The 26,040-nt window shown below is 36.5% G+C and overlaps 1 protein-coding gene and 1 pseudogene across 1 annotated transcript in view; one reads left to right on the top strand and one right to left on the bottom strand.

Annotated features, from left to right (window-relative positions):
- The window catches only part of BNC2 (basonuclin 2), a 516,527-nt gene that overhangs the window by 338,347 nt on the left and 152,140 nt on the right, over positions 1 to 26,040 (top strand). Inside the window, exon 3 of the mRNA XM_043975806.1 lies at positions 12,405 to 12,507. Within this exon, the coding sequence (XP_043831741.1) occupies positions 12,405 to 12,507 (103 nt within the window). The remainder of the gene's footprint in view (positions 1 to 12,404; positions 12,508 to 26,040) is intronic.
- Positions 5,824 to 6,237, bottom strand: LOC122734746 (annotated as a pseudogene).

Below are 26,040 nucleotides of genomic sequence, written 5' to 3'. Positions count from 1 at the left end.
CTACTTAATGACTTACTGGGTAGTTTGGGTATTATAATGATTTCATTGCTTTTTAAAATTAAAGTAATTATCTCCTTATTTTTAATTGGATGATACATATAGGCATAAAAAGAGCATTCCCTGTTATATTATCAGTTGTCTAACTGGTCCTGCTCTATTATGCTTTTCTTTTTTTTTTTAAGTACACATACAAAAAGGTAATATTACAATGATTAGTTTCTATCTAGGAGGAAGAATTATTTTTGTTATAAGTGATATGACTTTTACTTTTCTCTTTAGTAGCACAACTTGTATAACACAGTCATTTGTATTCTCTTTATAGCTGATTTTTTTAAAAAACTGAAATATGCATAAAAATATCCATAAAAACATTGGCACACTCCTCCTATAATTGGCCATATCCTGCTGTTGATTTTTATACTTAACTCTTAAATTATTTAAAAGGGGTCTTCCACGTGTGGATTGATAGTAGGTTATGATCATGGGGGTAATGACTACTGCTGAGAGTTAGATTCATATATTTTGAAAGTGTATTCTGTGTATTCATGTCTCAATGTATATAGACAGACATGTGTATTCGTGTGTATATTTGCATGTGCATATAGAGATACATGCACACACATTTAAGCAGAAAGGTAACCAACCATATATACAGAGACACATACATACCCAATTCTGTGGCTTGTGATACTTTGCCTTTCCCTCAGACCTCCCACAAAACAGTCCCATGACTGTAGTTGAAATTGATTTCATTTGTCACAGGAAATTGAACAATCTGATCAGCACTATCTGTTTTATGTGTTAGATGACATGTTACAATTCACTTTTGTTAATTTGAAATCACACTACTATAGTTTTAGTAGCCAATTAGAGATTATAATTCATAGTGAGTTTTTTCTTCATTTGCTAACCAAAACTACTTTTTTCTTTGAAATATTGAACTGGCAATGAAATTAGAAAAATATTTGTGTAATAGAAGGCATGTATATTTGAATAAGGTGGTTTCAGGAGGTCTATCAATTACAATATTTGCAAATAAGTATTATACTTTCAGATCAATTGAATTCATTCATTTATTCAACAAATGTTATTTGGGTGTTTACCATATGCTGAAAAATAAGATGCATCATGATTAGCAGAAGCAGAACCATCTTATCCTTGGATATGCAATTCTGTTCTTATAAGGCTCACAAAGACCCTAGCTACTGAGATGGAAGAAATTGAATTGAATTACTTAGCACTCTTTAGAGGTAATGAGTAAGAGATAAGATATTTTTAGCTTTAGAACTTCAGCAAGAAAAGTAGATTTTCTATTTTTAAGGTCTTTCCTGATATTTCAAAGAAACATTTAAAAAGTATTTTCCCCAAGATTCCATAAATGCCCACACTGCATAAATGTTTTGAGTACATTTTATCAGGTAGACAATATCATTTTGTTATATTATTTTTGTCATTGTTGTTAGCATATTGTGAATATTAGTGATTAAATAGTAAGGAATAAAAAGTCTCTTAACTTGCATTTGCCATCTTTTGTTTCCAAAGAACTTGATAATCAACGTATTCCTGTGCTGACACTGGACATACCATTGTTTTCATGAAGCTGTCTTTTTATATATTTTTCTATAAGTAGTTGGTGGGTTTCCCCCTTTTTGCATCTACCTTGGGAAGGAGTGGGTTTCCCTCCTCCTTGTAGGTCTACCTGAATTGTCTAGCTGATCATTTATTAAATATTTTGTGAGGCTGTTCGGGTCCCTTCCAAGTCTGAAGGTCCTATAGTCCAATACTTATTGGTCACATGAATACCCTTGGAGTCAAAGTGAGATAGGCACCTTTATAAGCATTCTTTCTAGGATGATGAACCCTCTTTCTGCTAGTATCTGACAACTTTCTCATTATGGCATTCCCCAGTCAAGTTTTTATTTCTGGATTCTGACAAGGGAAGTGTATTGTACTGTATTTACAGTACATTTTTTCATCAATGTATAAATAAGAGAATTTGAATTTTAAAGCCAACCATGCTTGTATTTTTCATAATTTTGTTCAATTTATGTTTCAAGTCTGATGGACATCCACTGAAATGAACCACTTCCTTGATCAAGATTATGCTATTTTTATTTATTATGAGATCATATTTAAAATACCATTTCAGAGGTGTACCATTGAAGAAGAAAAAAATGGGACAGAGAAGGGAGACTACCCAAGTCCTTGGAAGTATTGCTAACTTTCCTATTTTCTTGAAGGTTATATAGGGAGTTTGTTTCTTCTATTTTTACCTATGAATGGGATAGGGATGGAAATAGGAAAGGAAAGAGGGAGAAATCTGTCATTGGTATTAAACTGATTTTCAATATTGTTACATTTGTTCTATTGCTGTTAGAAAAGTTCCTTTGGGTAGGCACTGGTCTCTGTGGAAATGTCCGAGACACTGTATTAGGACTGGTGTATAAGGTGATTTTTACATTATAACCAGAATGCAAGGGATGTATAAAAATGTATCAGACAGCCCCATTATCCAGGAAGCTATGGCTGAGCACTCCCTTTGAAAACAGAATGCACAATAACATTTCTTTTGGAGTCACTGTGGTTCTTCTGTGACTCCTTAAAGAAAGAGCTTATAGGTTCTGTGCTTCTAACTCTGGTTTTTCCAAGTTAGAAGTGCTTATAGAACATACTTCCATAATTATTACTGGAGTTCTCCTCTTTGAAAGTGTTTCCTTAATTTTGTCATTGTGTCTTCATTGGCTCTTGTTATCTTATGTTAGAAATTCTATAGATTCAGCAACAAATTTTACATACAATAGTTTCTCATGATTTGGCTAAGGTCCCAAGTCAGTATGTATTAGTGGTAGAACTTGAACCCTTGTTCCTGACTCCTTTAAAATATTTTCTTTTTTCCAGTTATATATAAAATATTTTTAAACATTCATTAATTTTTTTGAGTTCCAGACTCTTCCTCCCTTCCCCCTCCCCATTGAGAAGGTAAGCAATTTGATGTAGTTTATACATGTACACTCATGCAAAACATATTTCTTATTAGTTTCCCCGCCCCCAACCAAAAAAACCCCAAGAAAATTAAATTTTTTAAAAGTATGCTTCATTTTGTATTGAGATGTCATCTGTGTTTTCTTCGGAGGTGGATAGCATTTTTCATCATAAGTCCTTCTGAATTGTCTTGGATCATTCTGTTGCTATTACTGTGCATAGTGTTCTGGTTCTGCTCACTTCATTTTTTATCAGTTCATGCACATATTCCCAGGTTTTTCTGAATGCATTCTTTTCATAATTTCTTATAGCACAATAGTATTCCATCCCAATCATACACTACAACTTGTTCAGCTATTCCTCAATTGACAGACATTCCCTCAATTTCCAATTCTTTGCTACCACAAAAAGAGCTGCTATACATATATATTTTTTTACATATAGTTCCTTTTCCTTTTTTTTTAATATCTTTGTAATGCAGACCTAGTAGTAGTGTTGTTGAATCAAAGTATATGCACAGTTTTATAACTTTTTGGGCATAGTTCCAGATTGCTTTCCAAAATGGTTGGATCAACTAACACCTCTACCAATAGTATTTTTTCATATGCCTATAGTTAGTTTTGATTCTTTTTTGTCTAAAAACTTCCAGTTCATAATCCTTTGTCCATAAATTGGGGACTGACTTGTATTCTTATAAACTTGACTTGGTTCTCTATTTATTTGAGAAATGAGGCATTTATCAGCAAAACTTGCTATAAATTTTTTCACAGATATAATTACCATATATTTCCCTCCATACTATTTTCCCCCATTTATCCATCTCTCTCTCCCTCCTTCCTTCCCTCCCTCCCTCCCTCCCTCTCTCTCTCTCTCTTTCTTTCTCTCTCCCTCTCCCTCCCTCTCCCTCCCCATCTCTCTCTCTCCCTCCCTCCTTCCTTCTCTCCCTCTCTCCCCACCCCCTCTCTCTCCTTTCACACTGTCTTTCCTCAAATGCATTGTACTTCTGGCCACTGCTTCCCCCAATCTTTTTTCCCTTGTACCACTACCTCCCCTTCTTTTACCCACTTCCCCTTCTACTTCTGTTAGGGTAAGATAGATTTCTATACCCAGCTGAGTATGTCTCTAATTCTCTCTTTGAGCCAATTCTTATGAGAGCCAGGTTCACCAACTCCACCATCCCATCTCTCCTTCCAATGTATTTTTGTTTTTTGGCAGGGCAGTGAGGGTTAAGTGACTTTCCCAGGGTCACACAGCTGGTAAGTGTGTCAAGTGTCTGAGGCTGGAATTGAACACAGGTCCTCCTGAATCCAGGGCTGGTGCTTTATTTACTGCACCACCTAGCTGCCCCCTCTCCGTCCAATGTAAAAGCTCTTTATTGCTGCTTTTATGTGGGATACTTTATACCATTCAAACTTCAGTCTCTTCTTCTAGTTCAGTCCTCTTTCTCACCTCTTAATTTTAATTTTTTAGATCTCATCCCATCGTAGTCAAATCACACCCAAGTACTCTGTTTATGTATAGTCCTTCTAACTGCCATAATAATGAGAAAGTTCATAGGAGTTATAAGTTTCATCTCCCCGTGTAGGGAGGCAAACATTCTAACCTTATTGAATCCCTTATGATTTCTCTGTTTACCTTTTTATGCTCCTGTTGAGTCTTATATTTGAAAGCCACATTTTCTATTCAGTTTTTGGGATGTGCTTGAAAGTTCTCAGTTTATTTAAACGTCCATTTCCCCCCCTGAAGGATTATACTCAGTTTTGCTGGGTAGATGATTCTTGTTTGTAATCCTAGCTACTTTTACCTCTTGGAATATCATATTCTAAGCCTTCTGATCCTTTAATGTAGAAGCTGCTAAATCTCATCTTATCCTGACTGCGACTCCAATGTATTTGATTTGCTTCTTTCTGACAGCTTGCAATAGTTTCTCCTTGACCTGTGGGAGCTCTGTAATTTTGGGATCTCTTTCAGGATATGAGCAGTGAATTCTTGCAATTTCTGTTTTACCCTCTGATTCTAGGATACCAGAGAAATTTTCCTTGATAATATCTTGACATATGTCTAGACTTTTTTTTGGGGGGGGGGATCATGGCTTTCAGGTATTTCAATAACTCTTAAATGATCTCTCATCTGTTTTCTATGTCAATTGTTTTTCCAATGAGATATTTCACATTTTCTTTTCTTTTCATTCTTTTGATTTTGTTTTATTGTTTCTTGATGTCTCATGGAGTTATTTTCTTTCACTTATCAAATTCTACTTTTTAAGGAATTGTTTTCTTTAGTAAGCTTTTATACATTTTTCCCCCATGTGGCTAACCCTGCTTTTATAAAAATTCTCTTCAGTGAATTTTTATATGGTTTTCTATTTGGCCAATTTTATTTTGTTAAGAATCATTTCTTCAATGGATTTTTTTGCCTTTTTTAAGGAAAGCTGTTTTGCCTATTTTTTAAAAAGGTATTATTTTCTTTAGTATTTTTTGTACCCCTTTTTACCACCCTATTAGCTCTTTTTCATGATTTTCTTATACTTCCTTCATTCCTTTTCTGAATTTTTCCTTTGACTCTCATATTCGATTTTTAAAATTCCTTCTAAGCTCTTATAGGAGTCCTTTTTTCCTCTCCTTCCTTCCTTCCTTCCTTCCTTCCTTCCTTCCTTCCTTCCTTCCTTCCTTCCTTCCTTCCTTCCTTCCTTCCTTCCTTCCTTCCTTCCTTCCTCCCTCCCTTCCTCCCTTCCTCTCTCTCTCTCTCTCTCTCTCTCTCTCTCTCTCTCTCTCTCTCTCTCTCTCTCTCTCTCTTTTTCTTTCCAGTTTCACTTTATTAGCCAAAGGCAGGTCTGGTATCCTAAGTGCTCTTGGGTGGGTGGGTTCGCTTCTTCTTCGCCACCACTGGCTTCTGGCTCCACAGAATGGCGTTGGCCCCACAGAGAGCAGCCATGTGGAGATCTTTCTGGTATTTCTTCTTGCAGATGATATGCCAGACGCTGTCAAACATGACCCAAGCATTTTTGTTGATGGTGGTCCTCACATAGTAAGTGCCAGGCTTCCTTTGACCTGCCCGCTGCTTCAGCACCACCAGGATGCCTTTGCCATTAGTGGCCATCTCGATGCCCACCGTCTTCCTGTAGGTCAGCCCATTGTAATGGAAGGAGTTTCAGGCTTTGAGGTTGTTGGGCTTGGTGCTGTAAGTCTGCTTGTTGCGCTTGATGAGGAAGCTGGAGCAGTTCAGGAGAACCATCCACTGCAGATGGGCTGACATGGCAGTAGCGGGGGCAACCTCAGGCAGCAGGGGCTGCTCTCATGGCCAGGAGCCCTTTTTTGGGCCTGATACCAATTCACATTTTTCTCAGAGCCTTTGGAAGTACCAATTTTGACTTTGTTGTCTTCTTCTGAGTTTGTATTTTGATCTTCCCAGTCACCATAGAAGTTTTTTATGGTCAGGTTCTTTTTGTTGTTGTTTGCTCATTTTTCCAGCTTATTTCTTGACTTTTGACTTTGTGTTAAATTTTGGTTCTGTTTCTAGGATGCAGCTTTAGGATTTTCATACTGCTTTTTTCAGAGCTGGTTATGGTTGTCTGTAAGTTTTCAGTACTTCCAAGGTTGTATATTCTTAGGAGAGATGTGCTCACTGCTCTCTTGGCCTGTGTTCTGGACTGTGAATAACCACAAGGAGTCTGTTCAGCCTTGGAATTGTGACATGGTGCTCTGCTCTTGTTAGTATTCTTCTTTTCTCTGGGACAATGACCTGGAACCATGTATGGGCAATGCTATAGGGTACTTCTCCTTGTGTCAGCCAAGAATCCCTCTGTGATCACCTTCTAAGCAGTTATCTCACCCCCTACCATCTGTAACCTGAGAGCTCCAGAAACTACTCTCACCGCTGATTCAGTTGCTCCTATGGCCTGCTGCTAGCTTGCTCGACTCAGCCTGTGCTGGACTGTGTTCTATTCTCACCTCAGTGAGACAAAACTTTCCGGCTGACTTCTTAAGTTGGATTTGACTGGAAATTTGTTTCACCTCATCTTTTTATTGGTTCTGTCACTTCAGAATTCATTTTGAGGTGTTATTTTAACATTGTTTTAAGGGGAAATTGGTGGAGCCCAGGTGGGTGCCTGTCTTTACTCTGTGAACTTGGCTTCTTCCTGACTTTTGAGGCCAATTCTCTATTCACTATGATACATGTCTAATGATTTAATTTCCTTAGAGGACTTAACAGTAGGAAATGGAATTTAGGTTAGGAAGATTTTTGGTTAGGGTTATTGAACCCTTAAAATGGGTTACTTACTAATAGTTCCTGGCTTGATGAGAGAAAAGAACAAGCTTAATAGCTAAAATTAAGCTTTAAAACAAAAGGTATAAATTTGACTCATTTGTATTCTCTCTTTACATTGTTTTAATTTTTTTACATGAGACATACCTTCTTATTTTACTGTTTAGTAAGTAGTTTGTCCCAAGTATCCAGTCCATTTAAAAATCTTGCCATTTCTTCAATCACAATCCCTCCCTTCTATGCCCCTTAGTCTTGGCTTACAAATCTACCACCCTCATTCAAGCCCTTATTATCTCTTGCTTTGGCTATTATTTTATTCTTTTAATCAATTTCTCTCCTTTTAAGTCTCTTCCCACTTTAATCCATCCTCTACTCAGCTGTCAAAATGATTGAAATCCCCTACTCTATAAACTCCAATGGCTCTCTATTATTTCTAGGATCAAATATCAGGTTTTTGTTTTAAAGCTTTTAGCAACTCAGTTCCTTTCTACCTTTATAGTTGTTGGTTTTTTGGTTTTTTTTTTTAACTTTAGTCCCTTTCATTTTCTCTATATTTCAACTATACTAGCTTACTTATGGTACCACTTACTTTTCTATCTCTATTCTTTTTATTAGATATACCCCATCATAGAATGCTTTTATTCATCACTTCGACCTCTTGTTTTCCCTTGTTTCCTTCAAGATTCCAAAGATCCCACTCAGCAGATCATGTCTCTAGCAGGCATAATTTTCCTTGACCCCCAACTACTAGTGTCTTCTTATACTGCCTTTCACCTTCTCAGTAGAACTCATATCTAGGTTTTTTGTTTGTTTGTTTTTGTGGGGCAGTGAGGGTTAAGTGACTTGCCCAGGGTCACACAGCTAGTAAGTGTCAAGTGTCTGAGGCCAGATTTGAACTCAGGTCCTCCTGAATCCAGGGCCAGTGGTTTATCTGCTGTACAACCTAGCAGCCCCCTCATATCTAGTTTTTTCCATGTTTTCTCCCTCATTAGGATGTGATATGCTTGAGGGCAGGTGCTGTTTTTACCTCTTTTGTATTTCCAATTAAGAAAAATTAAATCAGTAGTTAACACAAAATTGTTCCTTTCAAACCCCAGAAAATAATAACTATAATAGACTGAGACCTTTTTTTTTTTTTTTTTTTGCATGGGGGAAGTATGTCTTTTTGATTCTAGGAAGTAGCCCTAATTAATGAATATTCTAATATTTTAGACAGTTTCAAAAGTTGACTCATGCATTTGGTGTATGGCTGTTTACCAATGTAACTGTTTTGGTTCTATTTTTATCTTTGTATTTTCTTGTAAGTTCTTTAAAACTATAAATTGTGACCTTTCTTTGTTTTTAATTTCCTCCTTATACACCTATTATAATCCCCAGAGCCTTCACAGTTTCCTTTGATAACATATTCCTATGTATCACTGGTCTAATAGTCTACAGCATTCCTAAATTAGGCCTTTCTTTCATGGCTTACCATGGTAGCTCTTCCTGCACTTCAGAGATACTTTGGAGACTCACTTTATGCACATTTTCTCTGGCTTTTGTGAACCCAATTCCTTTAGGTTGTCCTACTGGATAATAACCCCTAGGATGTCAGTGACAGGGTTATATACATCTTTTTATCCTCCAAAGAGCCTAGCATAACATACTTCCTCTTGTTCAGTAGATATTCATTCAACATTTGAATGAATAAGGCTTATTACTTCCCAAGCCTTTAGTCAGTTTTTTGTGTTTCCAGATGGGTGAGCTCACAGTTGATCACATTGCTTCTGTTTTGTTGAGAATGTTTCTTATTTCAAAGTTCAATATTGTTTTAAAAATATGCTATTTAGAATAAAACTTTATTTGAAGAACAATAGCTGATATGTTTAGTTGCACAATATTATTTAAATAAACATCATTACCTATAGTAATGATTATATTCCATATAAATCTGGATTTAACCTAAGTAGACATGCTGGCATTTAAAGAAATGTGACTTGAATATTTGATTGTTCCAGTAGAAAGAAGTTAAGATGTTTGAAATTTTGAATATTTAGGCACGAAAGGAATTGGACTTTGTATAAGATATAATATCTGGCAACATTTAACTAAAAGTTCTCAAAATATTTCAAATAATTTAGTAGTTAGGATTGAAATTCAATATCATTGGTAGATGAATGAAGGAAAAATTAAGTAAATGAACAAATAAAAACATATTTAAATAAACCTAAACAGAAATAGTTATAATTTCATTAGTGATGAATATTATTTTAACTGCTGATTAAAGTTAAGGGGGAATATTCTTTCAATAAACTATAATGCCAGACCCATATTATTTTAAAGCTGTCAAATTATTTTATGTATGTATATTTAGTTAATTTATTTCTCAGAGCTCAGTCTGTTTCTTTCAACGCCTGAGCCAGTTTTTATAAGTTATCTGTTGATTCTGGTCAAATGGTAGCTGTTTTTAGTTGACAGTTGCTATTAAAATTTAAAGTCCCTAACATTGTTTTGAGGCCTTGTACTGTTTGGTTGTAGGTATCCATGGTTGTAAAACTCCAGTATCTGTAAGGAACGTTTCTGCTTTTTTAATCTTATGACTTTATATATTTTTAAAACTGTTAATATGAGGTACATTAAGTAGGAGAATTAAAATGTGGATTTATCCATTGGTGGTTTTGTTTTCAGAATTCTTTGTGACAAAATACTTTGTTACTTTAAAAAAATCTATCTATCTATCATCTATCTATAGGCTGTTGCTACTTTTTTGAATCTTTAATTTTTGTCTACGTGAAATTAACTCCTGAGTTCATCATTGGACACCTTATTGAATAATGTTATTCCTGACCAAGGATGATAAGATATGTTACACGGTCAATAAAGGATTGAATATATTTTGAATATTATGTTTTTGTAGAACTATTTTTTCTACTATCATGACTCACAAATGCCTATATTGTTTTTTAGAGTCAGCAATTCCTTTATGTCCTTATTCCTTTAATCACTGATATATACAGCAATGTTTTACAACCTGGCTAATGAGTAATTGGGTAGTTGACATTCAGATAGGAACTTGAAATGTCAACATAATAGAAAGTAGAATTTTTTCTAAACATAGCAAGGGAGCAAACCTATATAGTTTTAGGGGCTCAGGAAGCAGAGATGCTGAAAAATAAGGCATTTCTAGATCAGAAACTGGGATATAGAACTTCATCTTTTATGTCAATCTGAACTATCAATATTTTTAATCTTAGGTGGCCAAAGCATAACAAATAGTAAGTTCATAATACTAAGAATATTCCTTTTAACCTCTACTTTTGGTAGATAAAACTCAGTTTAATTATGCCAATAGAAAAATGCCTATTATAAATGACATTTTATAAATACAAATGAATAATTTCTAAGTGAGTGAACATTTCTGCTTTGTAAATTAGTAGAGCCTAGACATCGTTTGAGGTATACACCCACATATACATACCCATCTCTCTGCCTCTACCTCCATCCATTTATCTGTGTGTGCATATATGTATGTATAGGGTGGTCCAAAATTCATAAAGCTATTTCAGTATTTAACAATTCCTTTATTTTTTGTTTTAAAATTTACAATACCACAGCATTATATACAACATACGTGGGAAACTAATTTTCCTTATGTGTGAAAAATCAAAATTTTATAAATGGTAAAAATAAAGAAAAAATAATTTTCAAAGAGTTATTAAAACATCATGACTTTTGGCCCACCCTGCATATACATATGTGCATGTGTGTTTACATGTGTTTATTCATGTAATCTGTATATGCAGGCATGTGTTAGTAATCATAGACTTCTTCAAAAGTTGTAGAGAGAGATGTTTTTCTTGACAGTTTATGTAGTTACAATAGATTCTTGATCTATTAATGATCAGAATAAATCCTTTCTTTCTTAGAAATCTCCACACAAATGCACACCATAAATTTACTAAGAGTAGTTGGAAGAGCGCAGTTCATCTTTAGCACAGTTTGGAAACATAGGTTTCAATCCATAAAAATGCTCCACTCCATTTATGCTGACTTAATGTACTTACTTCATTATGTAAACTGGTGAAATGTTCTTTTTTAATAGTTATTTTAAAAAAAATCTCTTCATTTTCAAAGATGAAAAAGTTATAGTCTTACATATTTATGTTTATATAAGACTACTTCTAGGCTGTGTGCTTAGATTTAAATGCAAAATAAGACCTCAACAACTTATTTTTTATTATTATTGTCTTCATCATCATTAACCTAAAAGAAAAATATTGAAATATCATGCTTTTCTGAATGAAAATGAACATCAAGAACTACAGATAATTGGGAGCTAGTAGATGCAAAGTTACTTGCTACCTCTCATCAACCAGTGAGATCCTTGTCTTCTGCCAATACTTATCTGTGAGATGAGCAAAAGATTTGTATAAACTTCAGAGAAAGAATAGTACCTTGGTAGTATTTTTATGAATGTTTTTGCATTAAAATTTCATTTCAGCTTACAACCTAGAAGATTAATTTAAATTTGAAGATTTCAGCAGTAATATTTTTTCTTTGCAATCTTGGTATAACAAACAAAGAATCTTTCTTATAAAAATTCTGATTCTTTATTCTTGCATGAATGGAAGGAAGCTTTTGGTTTGTATTCTTTTAAGGATGCATCCAACTCTACAGTAATAGCATATATTAATTTGAAGAAATACCCTTTTTTATTCAACTTGCTCAAAGATGTTGATAAATCTATTTGAAATCTGCTTATATTATATAAAGCTTTATTTTTTTTTTTGAGAGGCAATGGGAGTTAAGTGACTTGTCCAGGGTCACACAGCTAGTAAGTGTCAAGTGTCTGAAGCCGGATTTGAACTCCGGTCCTCTTGAATCCAGGGCCGGTGCTTTATCCACTGTGCCACCTAGCTGCCCCAAGCTTTATTCTTTTTTTTTTTTCCCAAGCTTTATTCTTAAAACAACAATGACAACAATTCAGCTCCCTGCATGTCCCCACACTTTCATTTAAAACATATGTCTTTATATTGGTAGAGGTTTACTTAAAAATGTGAGGAGTATTTCTATTCCAAACAGGTTGGGTCTTTTTTTTTTCCTTTTCCTTTTTAAATGTTGAGAAAGCAGACATTCAGACAGATAATTAAATGTTGTTTTTGTTCTCCCTTTTTCAGGCCATCCGTTGTACACTGGTAAATTGCACGTGTGAATGTTTCCAGCCTGGGAAGATTAACCTGAGGACCTGCGATCAGTGTAAACATGGATGGGTGGCACATGGTGAGGGAATTGTGAGCTTTACTTCCTGTTTTGGTTATGTTCGTGTGTGTGTGTGTGTGTGTGTGTGTGTGTGTGTGTGTGTGTGTGTGTGTGTGTGTGTGTGTGTGTGTGTGTGTGGTTCCTGGGATAGAGAAGAGACGTCCAGTTTTACTGGCAATGACTCCAAGTGTTGGTGGAAGCACTCAGTTCGTTACCATTTCTGTGTGAGGCTCAAAGAGCATATTCTAGTCTCCAAGAAGTAACGCTGTGCTAGCAGCTCTCAGCAGAAGGGCCAGATGTTTATAGTATGGTTGGTCTACAGAGTTCATATTGCACATAGCAGCAGCCTGATGGAAACTCAAACATACCACAGTCAGCCTTTCAAAAAGCCTGGATGTCAGAATGAAATTGGCAGATATTCTGGCTGAGCCCAAAGACTTCTAAGGCTGCTCACCCTTATAATAGGCTCAAGTAGCTGAATTCATGCCACCAGATGTTAAATTGGGGTTGAGGGAGATGGAACATGGGGCTAAGGAAGGGCAAGAGAAGAGAGGAGAAGATTTTTTGGCCGAAGTCCATGAAAATAATATGTAAAAATGTACCTTAATTTGTTGTGATATAGGATAAAGGGTGTACAAAGAGAAGGCTGAAATGTAAGTGGCTTTTTGCCAGGTAAACAATTCCACTATACATAGCTTGGTTGTATTATATTCAGTAGAAGTCTATTAAATATCATTATAGGGAAAATAGAAGCAGAATTCAAAGGTAGGGTTTTGTTCACCTGGATTAGGGCAGGGAACAGAAATGGAGTGATTCTGATAAATAGTGTTCACAGAAGAAATCTATGCCCCAGATTAGTTCAGACATCCAAGGATATTGTCCCCAAGTGGGCATACTCTTCATTCCCTTGTAGTGCCAAGTATCCAGAATGGTTGAATTTTTAATAAATTTCCTGTTATTCTAGCAAGATCTCTGGTCTCAAACACAGAACCTTGAAATGTTGCTCATCTATTGTTGCTTCCTAATTTCATTCTGTTATAAATGTATGTGAGAGAAACTTCATTTATGCTAATGGAAAGTGATGGAGGAAGGAAAAAGAAGTTGAAGGGAGGTATCCACATAGTACTGCCAGAACTGGAAATAGAATATTTGACAGAAATAGACACAATTCCATATTACAGACAGCAATGCAACCTCTTCCTACTCACGTAACAGCAATGTAATAACCTGTAACAACACTGGGCTCATTATCCTTGTAGTCCATGAGGTTGTCATTAGTTTCCTTTAAGTGATATTTTCCTTAGTGGTTCCCCTCCTGGCTTGAATGAATTAATGCATTCTATTGGTTTCTCTGCACTCCACCCCCCCTTCTCCCCAACCCAGTTTACAATTTTTGCTCAATTGCTAAGCCATGACACTTCAGCAAAAATATTTTCTCTCATGCACAGTACCTGGTGGCCACATTTATTGGATGGAGAAATGACTAAATTATAGTATTGTCAGTATTGAAACAAAATGGTTTTCTCTATCTACTCACCGACTTTGTTTCATTTCATAGCCTACAGCTTCCCACTCTCCATTGTAAAAAACCCAAAAAGCTTGCTATCCCACAGATTTATTTTTGTTTTATATTCCAGTTCCATCTATGGAAGTTGCTCTGGCAAAGGAATAAATAAATTAACATTTTTTCTCACTTGGCATAAATTATTACTTAGAGAGCAGCTATTGGCAAGATAATGCATGAGGCATATGCCTTGCATTTTTGGTTATATTATATACTTAGCACATCATACATAGTTATTGTATTTGTACACTACAGTCAACATGTATTTTCTCAGATTTGACCAGGATAAGTGAAAAAATTAAACTCTCTCTATTTCTCTCTTTCCCCCTTCCCCTTTCCCCTTCTCCCTCCATTTTCTCCTTTCTCCTACCTCTTTCATACTTCCTTTCTCTAATACATACAGGTACACATACATATACCTCTATACACGTCAAAATATGCACATTCAGCTATGCAGATCCCAAACTCTCCTTTTCCTTCATTACCACATACATGACAGTGAGTGTTTGGCTCCTAGCCTTTGAGTTGGCGGTGGGGATGAGAGCACCCACTTTTCTTGCCCCCAGCATTCAGACTAATTGCTTCACCCCCTCCCCCTACACAGAAACCCTGAAATCACGTCTCCAATTATTTCTGCTCTGAGGTGAAACACAGCAGTCTTCTTTGGCTGCCTTACACACACAAGTCCTGGAAAAAAAAAAGAAAAAGAAAGAAAAGAAAAACAACAACGTGACTTGGATTTTCTAGTAGGTGGTTTTATCTCAAAGTGGATGGGATGGAAACAAGACCAATAGAACCCATTTTATAGAAGTGTTACAGAAAAGCCCTGAGTACACCCCACCTGCTCTGGTGCTGTTAAAATATTTTTCTAAATTTTTGTTGCCAAAATTTTTTTTTAAAGTCAAATCCTAAATTCAAGTATTCCTTTAAAAAAAAGTTTATATTTCAAAACCACATCCTTCATAAAATCTTCTGAATATTTGTTTGGACCTTCTGACCAGATTCATCTTCCTTTCAAACAGCATCTCTGATTTCTGTGTTTTAGAGTTGAAATTTTACGGCTTAGTGAAACAAATCATATAGATTTGTGTCTATTGTGTGCATGTGTGCAATATATATTGCATATGCTCTCTGTTTTTATATTTATATCATGTGCATATTTCATGTGCATTTATTTCATTCACCCAGTGCATGAACTTATAAATTAGTATTTTAAGACAGTGACAAACAGGTTTTATTTTTGACCTTAGCTTCTTTCCAAAAATTTTGAGAAAGACATTTAAAAGGCAGCTGATTAATTCATTATATACTATAGCACCTGGGTTTTCAAATGACTCAGTGAATATGGTTGCTCTTCAGAAATTACTTCCTTTAAACAGTTTGAAAAACTTCTTGAATATTATTGGGTAGTTACCACTGAATTAATTAGGGATTTCCTACCCTTTTTCATTAATGGATTTCAATTCTTAAGTTTTAATATGAAGCAGAATATTTTATGGTTTATAACATGAATTAAAATATGTTCTTTTTTATGTGAATCCTAAACTTCTCCAACCTTGATAACCTGGATCTATAATGAAGACTATACATAAAAAAATAGCCTAGAAATGCAGTATTCCAATATTTTTCTTGATTGATTCGTGCAGTTAATATACACTAAGAGGTGTCCATTTTTTTTTTTAATTTTAGTGAGGCAATTGGGGTAAGTGACTTGCCCAAGGTCACACAGCTAGTTAAGTATTAAGTGTTTGAGGCCGGATTTAAACTCAGGTACTCCTGACTCCAGGGCCGGTGCTCTATCCACTGTGCCATCTAGCTGCCCCGAGGTGTCCATTTCTAAGGTTATAATTGTTGAAAAAGAGAGGGCACCATGCCACAGTTGTGTTATTTCACATGGCAATTGCTAGGCTGTGGGGGTTCCTACCCCTTTTCCATTGTTTTCCTTATACTTTGCTTCCTTCATTTAAAATAATTTGTTTCTTGAAAAAGAAAGGATTTTTTTAATGTCACTTTTTTTTTTGGTATTTATAAGTGCCAGAAGGAAGATATCAATATGAGAACAGAGTTATCAATGGGTTCTTTTTGTGTCATAGGTAAATAGGTTCTTTTGACCCTGTTCCCTTCTTCTGCCAAGGCTTAATTCAAGGGTACACATGAGATCATTCATTTAGAGCTGGCATGTGCCTTAGGAGATCATCTAATCCAAGCCCCTTATTTCACAGATGAAGAAACTGATGTCAAGAAAGATTGAGGGCAGCTAGGTGGCACAGTGGATAAAGCACCAGCTTTGGATTCAGGAGGATCTGAGTTCAAATCCAGCCTAGGTGTGTGACCCTGGACAAGTCACTTAAGCCTCATTGCCCTGGCCATTCCTCCCCCCAGCCCCCCCCCCCCCAAAGAAAGAAAGAAAGAGCGAACAGTTTGTTCAAGGTCAATAGGTAGTAAATCACAGGACAATGATTCAGCCTAGGTGTTCTGACTCAAGAATCAGTGGTCTTTGCACAGTTCTACAGTCTTTTCCCTCATGGCCACCACTACTTTTGTAGTATGGCATCTTTAGCACATACACACTATAGAAACCTGCCATTTATATACATTGAAATGCCCAGTAGTACTACCTACCTTTACTTCCTTTCACTCTCCATTGAGATAAGATTCTATGATTCAGAACAGGAACACTAGAGTCAGTGTCTATATTACCAAACATTTCTTTACCTTAAAAAAAGTATTTATGCAGAATTGCTTCAAATAATGAGCTGTGAGGATTAAAATTATTTCATTTATATATAGTTTTCCAGAAAAATAGCTGTTTTGTAAAATGAGTTATACCTGTTACCTGAGCCAATCGTACCAGGATCTGGATCTATATGTTAAGTTGTGTAATCTATAGGTTAAGTGTCTGGAATTTCCATGACCTCATTTTCCTCTTGCCCTTTCCAACTTAGTGACCCTTAGATGTAGTCATGATCTCACTGGTATAGATCATGGGCTTTCCCCATCTTATGCTGTATAATTCTTGGCCTTTTTTTTTTTTGGTAGTAAATACTCCATAAAACATTAGGCGCTTTCCTCAGGAATTTTTAATATTTAGTAAGCATCAAGGCAGCACTTGGAACATCCCATTTGTTTTTTCTCAGTTTTCTTTCCAACATGTTCACCTCCTTTTTCCTGCCTAGAAGTCCTTGGTTCTTTATTTTACAGAATTTCCTAGACCTAGGCCCTATCATCTTTCCATTCCCCTGTCTTGCATATTTCCATTGGTGCACCTGCAATTTTTATTCTTTTGAGATAACAATTAACTTTTGATTAATGATTTGAGGTTTACAAAGTGCTCTTCACAACAGTCCTATGAAAGAGATAATGAAATGTTATTATCCCTGTTCTACAGATGAGGAAAGTGAACTCGTACAGTGTCAAAACCTAGAGACTGTGAGAGCCAGGAATTGAACCCAAGTTTCCTGACGTCATGTCCCGCAATCTCCCCAGCACACCATGCTGAGATGATGGTGTTTCCTTTTACAGGAAATGGAAGCCAAGAAAGGTTAAGTGATTTATATCCAAGTTTCAAAGCTAGTAAGTGTAAATCAAGCATTGAAACTCAGGTAGCCTTGCTTCAGATCCAACAGTCTTTTTGCTGTGCTCCATTATGTCCAAGCCTATAGTACCTCATATTTCATTGTGGTCTTCAGTCCACGTACTAGCTATGCCCTACATAAAGGAAGCAATGTATATTGCTAAGGAGATCACTTGTAAAGAGAACCAGGCATTTCTATTATATAACCATTTGTGAGAATCTAAATTGAATTTAATTAGTTGTAGTACGACATAGAGGTTCTCAGTCAACATGAAATTTTATTTTCTAAGTTAAGGAATTAGTTTAATATGACATTTTTTTTTGTTGAAATAAAACAAAATATAACTTTTCAATTCTTTTAGGAAATATTTCAGGATTCACACTGCAAGATTTAAAGAGTATTCTTGGTGTTTGATACCATAAATTGCCATTCAGGATGAATATTTGGTAAATTAGTGCAAAAATTAAAAAATAGCTCATTTAGAAAAGTAAGTTTTGATAACACTGATAACAAACACTAAGAAGTTTGATTTATCACATGCCTTACTGACAGAACAATGAATAATTTCATTGTCCATAAACTATCATTGCTGGTTATTTGAGCATAATACATTGATTAATAAAGAAGGGGCTTGGGGCAGCTAGGTGGCGCAGTGGATAGAGCACCGGCCCTGGAGTCAGGAGTACATGAGTTCAAATCCGGCCTCAAACACTTAACACTTACTAGCTGTGTGACCCTGGGCAAGTCACTTAACCCCAATTGCCTCACTTAAAAAAAAAAAGAAGGGGCTTCATGCAAATTCATCTTTAGTGTCTCATTGTAGCCTTAGTTCTTAAAGGTTATGCAAACAGATTACAGACTCTGGTAGTTCCTATCCAGCTAGAAAGGCTTTGAGGAAGGATCTAGTTTTGGATGGATTGTGTTCATCTGAATACCATCCTGGTTAAGTGCAGAAAGGTTCATTACCAGAAGGTGGGCAACAGCAGTAGCTTTAAAAATCACTAAGGTCAAGTATGACCTCTTTTAGGGAAGGGAAGAAAACCTCGACCAAAGAAACCACGGTGTGTTTGTTTATTTGTTTAAAGCAACAAAGATATTTAACGTGCCTCAGTAAATTGATATGTCATAATAGATTGAACATTTATTACATATTTTCTAGGTAGGCCCTGGGCAAAATTAAAACAACTCCTGCACTCAAGGAGCTTACATTCTATTGAAGAAGACAAAACTCACATGCACGCGTGCGTGTGCGCGCGCGCGCACACACACACACACACACAGAGTCTTCCTTAAAAGTAGGGATTCCATGGGGTCAAGGTGAATCAAGTAATAAGCTTCTCTCTCCCCCTCCTCCTCCCCCAGGCAATGAGGGTTAAATGACTTGCCCAGAGTCACACAGCTAGTAAGTGTCAAGTGTCTGAAGCTGGTTTTGAACTCAGGTCCTCCTGAATCTAGGGCTGGTGCTTTATCCACTGCACTACCTAGCTGCCCCAAGTAATAAAGCATTTAAAGTGCCTACTTTGTGCTTGTTACTGTGCTAAACCATGGTGAATACTAAGAAACCCAAAAGCAGTTACTGATGTGAAGGAACTCACAATCTAATGGGGGAGACAACAGACAAACATATGCATAGATACATGTAACGATTGGAGTGATGCCACCTGCTGGAGAGTTACTGTGGGAAAGCTCCACCATAAGGAGAAGGCGTCTGAGGGCAAGCCATGTATGTGGTTTGCAAGGTCACTTCCTTGGTGTCACTTCACATTTGCTCGTGGGTACTGTCGATCAAAGCTACCAACCAATTAGCTGGAGCTGTGTGTGCGTGTGGATGGGATGTTCCCGGTTCCACAGGAGGCTTGTGGGATGAAGAAGGGGGGAGGCTGGTTCTCTTCCTCTCTTTCATTAAGACTCTCATGGAGATTGGAGCAAAAATGCTGGCTCCCTGAGATAGATAGATGTAGGCATCTAAGGCCTCTTTTTTTCTCTTCACCAAATTCTTATTCTCCGTAATAAATGCTTAAAAGTCTAAACTGTTGCTAAAGCTTATAATTTATTGGCGACCACTCATTAAATTTTTAGACAGACTTGCTAGACTTTTAGCCCCTTACATACATATATCCATAGACACATCTATGGAATACAACAATAGAGTATACATATGAACACAGATTATACACGTATACATATAAGTTCTATGTATAGATACATATTAGATATGTAGATAGAGATAGAGATGTGATAAATTGGAGATGACTTCACAGAAATGGTACTAGTGTTAAGGGTGACCAGGAAAAGCTTCTTGCAGAAGGTGGAATGTTACCTGAGACTTGAAGGAAGCATTCAAAACATAAGGACACTGAAGTGACAGATAAATTGCAATGGATGAAGAATGGGAAAAATATCATACTGACTGTATCATAGAGGAGGTGAAAGGGGAGTAGCATCTAATAAGGCTGCAATGATAGTTTGGGGCCAGGTTGTGAAGCAGAGAAGTTTGTGTTTTGCCCTAGTGGTGAAAGGAACCTAGTGGAGTTTATTAAGTAGAGGATGGATCTTTGCTTTAGTAAAATCTCTTTGGCTGTTGTGTGAAAGATGGATTAGAGTTGAAGAGAAGCTCAAAGCAGGTAGAACAATTAAGAAGTTATTGTAATAGTCCTGGCAAGAGGTGATTAAATTCTGAACTAGGAAGGCAGCTGTGTTAATAGAAGAAAAGGGAGAGATGAAGGAGTTGGGGAGATCAAATTGTTGAGATCTGCCAATTGTTTGGATATGTTGGGGTAAGAATCGAGGATGACACAGAAATTTCAAAACTGGCTTGCCTGGAAGGACTGTGGTGGACTTTATAGAAATAGGAAAGTTTGGAAAAGGAATAGGCTTTAGAGAAAAGATAATGAATTCCATTTTGTACATGTTGAGTTTGAGATGCAGATGGCAAAAAGGGGTTGTGAGTGGAAAAAATTTAAGAAGCCCTGCATCTAACCATGGCATTTTTCATTCACTTACAAGTGACTTGGATTAATATTTCTGTTGTTTCTTCTGGAAAAGGCCTGCCTGAAACATTTAAGTACTTTCCCTCTTCATTTTCTATAGATGTTTTCTCTTTGTAGCTCATGTGTGTAAGGTCGGCCTTAAACTAGAAAATTGAAGCAGAGAAATGATTACGCTTATTGAAATTATTCAAGACAAGCCCTTTCCCCCTCTACTCTTCCACCTTTCTTCTGTTTTATTTAAACAATATTCAAGAAATGAAAGCGGCATCTTAACATAGGATTATGTTTTTAGGTTTGCAAGTCACCTTGAACACTTTCCAGACAATTCAATTTTAATATATCCTAAGTCAGGCACTGTGTTCAGCATCTATGCCTGTTCCATCCTAAGTAATGGACAAGTATGTAGGAGGCAATTTCATGTCTGATTTCAGCATTGTATAACCCACGAACTTTGTAGTATCCTTAGAATCAAATGTTTCTTGGATTTTAGTTTTCACAAGTTAGCTCTTTTTTCTGAGTTCACTGCTTGTCTACTGCAGGGTATACCTTAGCTATCCAGCTGTTTTTACCATCACTTCCAAGAAAAGAGCTGAGTTAAACTCAAATTGTATAGAGTTCCATTAGATCTGCATCTTTATTTCTAAGCAATATTTGGTGGAATTTCTCAATTGTGCCAGTTCCATCCTTGGAACCATAAACTTTGGGTATTCCATTGACTTTTTTTCTTAATACATTTGAACCAGTGTACCTCAATAGAGCTCAATAGGACAGAATAAAACCAGGATTTTTTCAATAGATAGTATGGAAAGCTGTTTGTCAGTCCCTAACTTCTATCAATGTCTATTGCTTATTAGTTCCTCAAAACATTTTTTGCACAGTAGGTCTGCTTTTCTTGTGAAAATCCCCACCCCCGCCACTAGCATCTGCATAATATGCCCCCTTAGTTACTGAACGTAAGATCAATAATCCGTAGAAATAAAGTACTGATTTCCTTTCCTACCTGCTAATCCTGCCTGCCCAGTCTCTCGCAATTAGAGACTCCTCTATCACAAGCATGGAGGCCTGACATTACTGTGACTTCATGTTATTCCAAGTGACTGAGCAATATTTTCTATATGATAATTGTAAGGTTGACATGAGAGGGACAAGAGAGAGTGAAGGGTGCCTGAACAGGAAGAAAGGAACAAAGAGAGATAATACTATCCTAAGCTCAGTTGTGGACTCTTTTCATGGAGGAATTTGTTTCTTTTTGGGGAAGAGATGGTCTCTAAACATCATGTTAGACTTTGTAGCATTACATGGCTATTTTCCCTACTTCCAGTGGAAATCCTTCCCCATCCTGCCATCCATTTTTTCCTTGCGTAGAGACTAAGTCAAATAAATCCAAAGTTTAATTTTTGCAAAGTTCATCTATCAATGTAATGTAATGGTCACAGTTAGTATAATAACAGTTTTATAATGCTTTAAGGCTTACAGAGTTCTTTCTTCAACACTATTTTGAAGCCTTTAATACAAGTATTATTACCCTTATTTTAGAGATGATCTAAATAAGCCTCAGAGAGGTGAAATATCTTGTTCACAATTGACAGCTACTAGAATCTGAGTAGAAATATATATTTTTTACAGACCACAAGAAACTTTCTTCCCATACATGTGAAGATATTAGTGGGTTGGGGTGGGGACACAGTTTCTTACAGAGTAGGAGGGTTAGGGAGTGATGCTTTCTGTAACAGAATTTTTCTGCTCTGTAGACCTTCTCTATTCTCACTCCAACAGACTATCCTCCATCATCTCAAAGAACAATTTTGGGGAAAAATGCAGCTTCCATCTAGCCAGAAAAATTAATTTTTAGCTGCTGAAGCAGCTTGGGTGAAACATCTGGGTTAGGGCACTTTGGCAGCCAAAGTCCTTTTTCTTTTCTCTTGACTTACTTTTATGTTAAAAAGCAACAACAGGGTTGTTTTCTGGTCTGATGGGGGAGCAACCCTTCTCTGCTTGACCCAAGGGCATGATGCCCTCTTTTAGCTCTTTCTTTTTACTCCCCCAACCATAGCTGATAGTCTTTAAAAGGACAACTTCTACACATACTAACCTTTTGTATTTAATTAATGAATCAAATACATTGCCTCCCTATACTTCTTAGTGTGTTTTTTAACTTCTATATCTGTGCAGTGATGTTTCATATTCTTTTGTCTAATGCATAGGTTTCCATATATTTTTTTTTTTGGCTGGGCAATTAGGATTAAGTGATTTACCCAGAGTCACACAGCTAGTGTCAGTGTCAAGTGTCTAAACCTGGATTTGAACTCAGGTCCTCCTGAATCCAAGGCCAGTGCTTTATCCACTGGGCCACCTAGTTCTCCCGCTTCGTATTCTTTTTAGGACACCTTGAATCCTTGTGTTTCTGCCCATCTCCTTGCCCCATTTTGTACATTTGAGTGGCTTCCAAGGGAACAGCCATTTAGTCTGCATTGTTAACATGACTAGGAATTTGTGTACTCCAAATTCCATTTATCTACTAGGTCTGGATCAAGTATGGGGGAGACATGGCTTTAGGATAGTTTGTGTGAACAAAGATTGGAAGATTTTAGTAGATTGGCTAACAGTATGAATCAGAAGCAAAAAAAAATGTGATCTTAATCTATGTAAATAGAGGAGGAAGGGGGGAGGAAGAGGTGATAGTCTTGCTACTCAGCTATGGTCAGATCTTATCTGAGTACTGTGTTCTGGTTCAGGGGCCATATTTAGGAAGGATATTAACAAATTGTATTCTGAGGAACATGGTCAAGATGCTAAGGGGACTGAAGACATAGACAAAATATAAGGGTGAATAAACTGGGGTGAACTAGCTTGGAAGAAGATAATTTCACTTGGGGGAGAATATGATAGCTGTATTCCAGTATTTAAAAGTCTCTCATGAGTTAGGGGGATGGGCTTGTTTTACTTTGCCCCATAAAGAAAATATTCATGCAATTGCTAAAAGTTTCCAAAAGAGCTCTTCTCCTTCTAGCCAATGAGAGCTGTCCAGAAGTAGAATAGTATGCCTCAAGAGGCAATGAAGATATTTAAGCCAAATCTCAATGATTTTTGTTGAGTAATTCCTGTTTTAAGGTACAGGCATGACTTGGAGTAATGGATAGAATTTTCAGAGAGCTAAAACATCCCAGTGATTCTGATTATATAGTATTGAATGGCCTCCACAGAATGGGGCAAGTTCTTCAAGTGAAGACTGAATGATGGATGATCAAAGGTAATCATAAGAGATTCCTGTTCCAGTTTGAGATAGACGATTTCTGAAATCTCTTCCAACACTAAGATTGTGTAAGATCAGTAAGAGGAAATTATAAAACCTTCCTAGCATGATTTTGAGATGAAGAACAGTTAGTTGGTAAGGGGTGGTTGTTTTGAAGTGACATTGCATTTACAAGCTTTTTAGAGTCTTTCAAGATTGTAATATTAAATGTGGGGACTCAGACACATTTTGAATCTTCTCTCTCTTCCCCTCCTCCAGTTCTATCACATAAGTGATGGATTATCCCTTTTCTTTTACCCATGAGGAAAGACTCTCTTCACCGGACAGTACCGTAGTACAGATGATTTTGTTCCATTGATAATGGAGTTGGTGATATCACCCCAGTGATGTTGGCTCAATTTCATACTTGTCCAATACCCCAAAAAGTGGTAGTTTAAGCTTTTCTTTGCACAGAAATAGAAAATGCTTGGGTCTGAAAGTCACATTTTGAGAACTCCACAACAGATCATTTTAATTGAGGGGGTGCTGACTTCTTGAATCCTTACTATCCATTGCCCAAAGTAGTAGGATTATAGATAAAGTTAAAGCCACATTTGCCTGTTTCAACACCTCTAATATTGCTCATGAAGTGCTTTGATGGGCTAACCACTTTATCATTTTATTACATTTTATTACATCATAAATTTTTATATCTTGCTAACGATCCTACAGGAAGCTTAATTGTTTATAGGAACATCTTAATTAACTAGAGTTCACCAGGTTAAGCAGAGCACAAATTGGAGGAGTTATAAATGAAACAAATTCCTTGTCTTCACCCTGGAAGGTCCTGTCAGGTAAAACTGCAGGCATTTGCTGGATCAAAGGTACGAACACTGTCTTCCTAATATAGTTTTGATGCTCTTAAAGGTACCACTTTGCTGACTTCCTCTCCATATTATCCATACTGAACAAGGAAATCATTGGCTTAAAAATACAGTAAAGGAACTCCAACTATTTAGGTGTTTTATAATCTTATCCCACAAGACTTTAGTAGACTCGTAGTATAATATATTGTATTGTTTCTTGCCTTTTTTTTTTAAATAGAAGTATGTTCTTATAATGTGTGTTTTAAAATCATCAGTGGTTTCTGAAATTAAACCTATAATTGAGCATAATATTTAGAGCGCTGGTCTTGGAGACAGAAGTTCATATTCCTTCTTTGACACTGACTACCTATATGACCCCATCCTATTGGATTAACCTCTGTAAGACTCAGTTTCCTCTTCTGTATAAATGAAGGCGTTGGACTTGATAATATCTGAGGTCCTTCCCTGCTCAAAAATCTATGATCCTATGATCAGAGACCATATGGATGAGATGCCTTTGTTTTGTTTTGTTTTGTTTTGTGGGGAAATGAGGGTTAAGTGACTTGCTCAGGGTCACACTGCTAGTAAGTGTCAAGTGTCTGAGGTCAGATTTGAACTCAGGCCTTCCTGAATCCAGGGCCGGTACTTTATCCACCGCACCACCTAGCTGCCCGATGAGATGCCTTTAAATCAGCTCATGTAATGTATTGAAAGATGTCACTGCTACAATTAGGTTGAAGAATATTGGTAGGTTAGTCAGCATCCTGAAGAGGGCCCCAGTGCTAGAGTGTACATTTGCAGCACTTCTCTGTTCTTTGATAGACATTGGTGTATGCACAAGATGCTACAAAATTGGCACATCATTCTCCTAAGTGTGATTAATGAGCTTGTGCAAATATGGAACCATCTAATTGGAAGTATACAAAGTATTTTATGATTTGCTACAGGAAGAGTTTTCTTGGTCACAGACTTTGGTGTCATTGGAAAGCAAATGGATCTAGTCCCTTGAAGTGAAGAGGAAATATCTAAGACTGTAATAGATGGGTTGTGGCTGAATACCTTCACTGCCTAGGTACTTACATAAGCGGTTTGTTTCCTGATATTAAAAACTCCAATAAAAGATCCAAGATTCTGTTCTTTTTTGTTATATGTCAAGTTTTCATGCTCCTCATCCTCACTGCTTTTGATTTATATGACTTATCAGTTCCAGGCACTCATCTCTCCTGAATTTCTATGTTAAGTTCCTCCAACTTTCCTTGATTTCCAACTATCACTTTGCTTTCTAGGTGCTTTTCACCATTGTCTTGATTCTTAAGCACCTTCATGA

Source organism: Dromiciops gliroides, chromosome 1, assembly GCF_019393635.1.
Source record: "Dromiciops gliroides isolate mDroGli1 chromosome 1, mDroGli1.pri, whole genome shotgun sequence".
NCBI lineage: Eukaryota > Metazoa > Chordata > Mammalia > Microbiotheria > Microbiotheriidae > Dromiciops > Dromiciops gliroides.
Note: the sequence above shows the minus strand (reverse complement) of the source record. Positions and strands in the feature narration are given on the sequence as shown.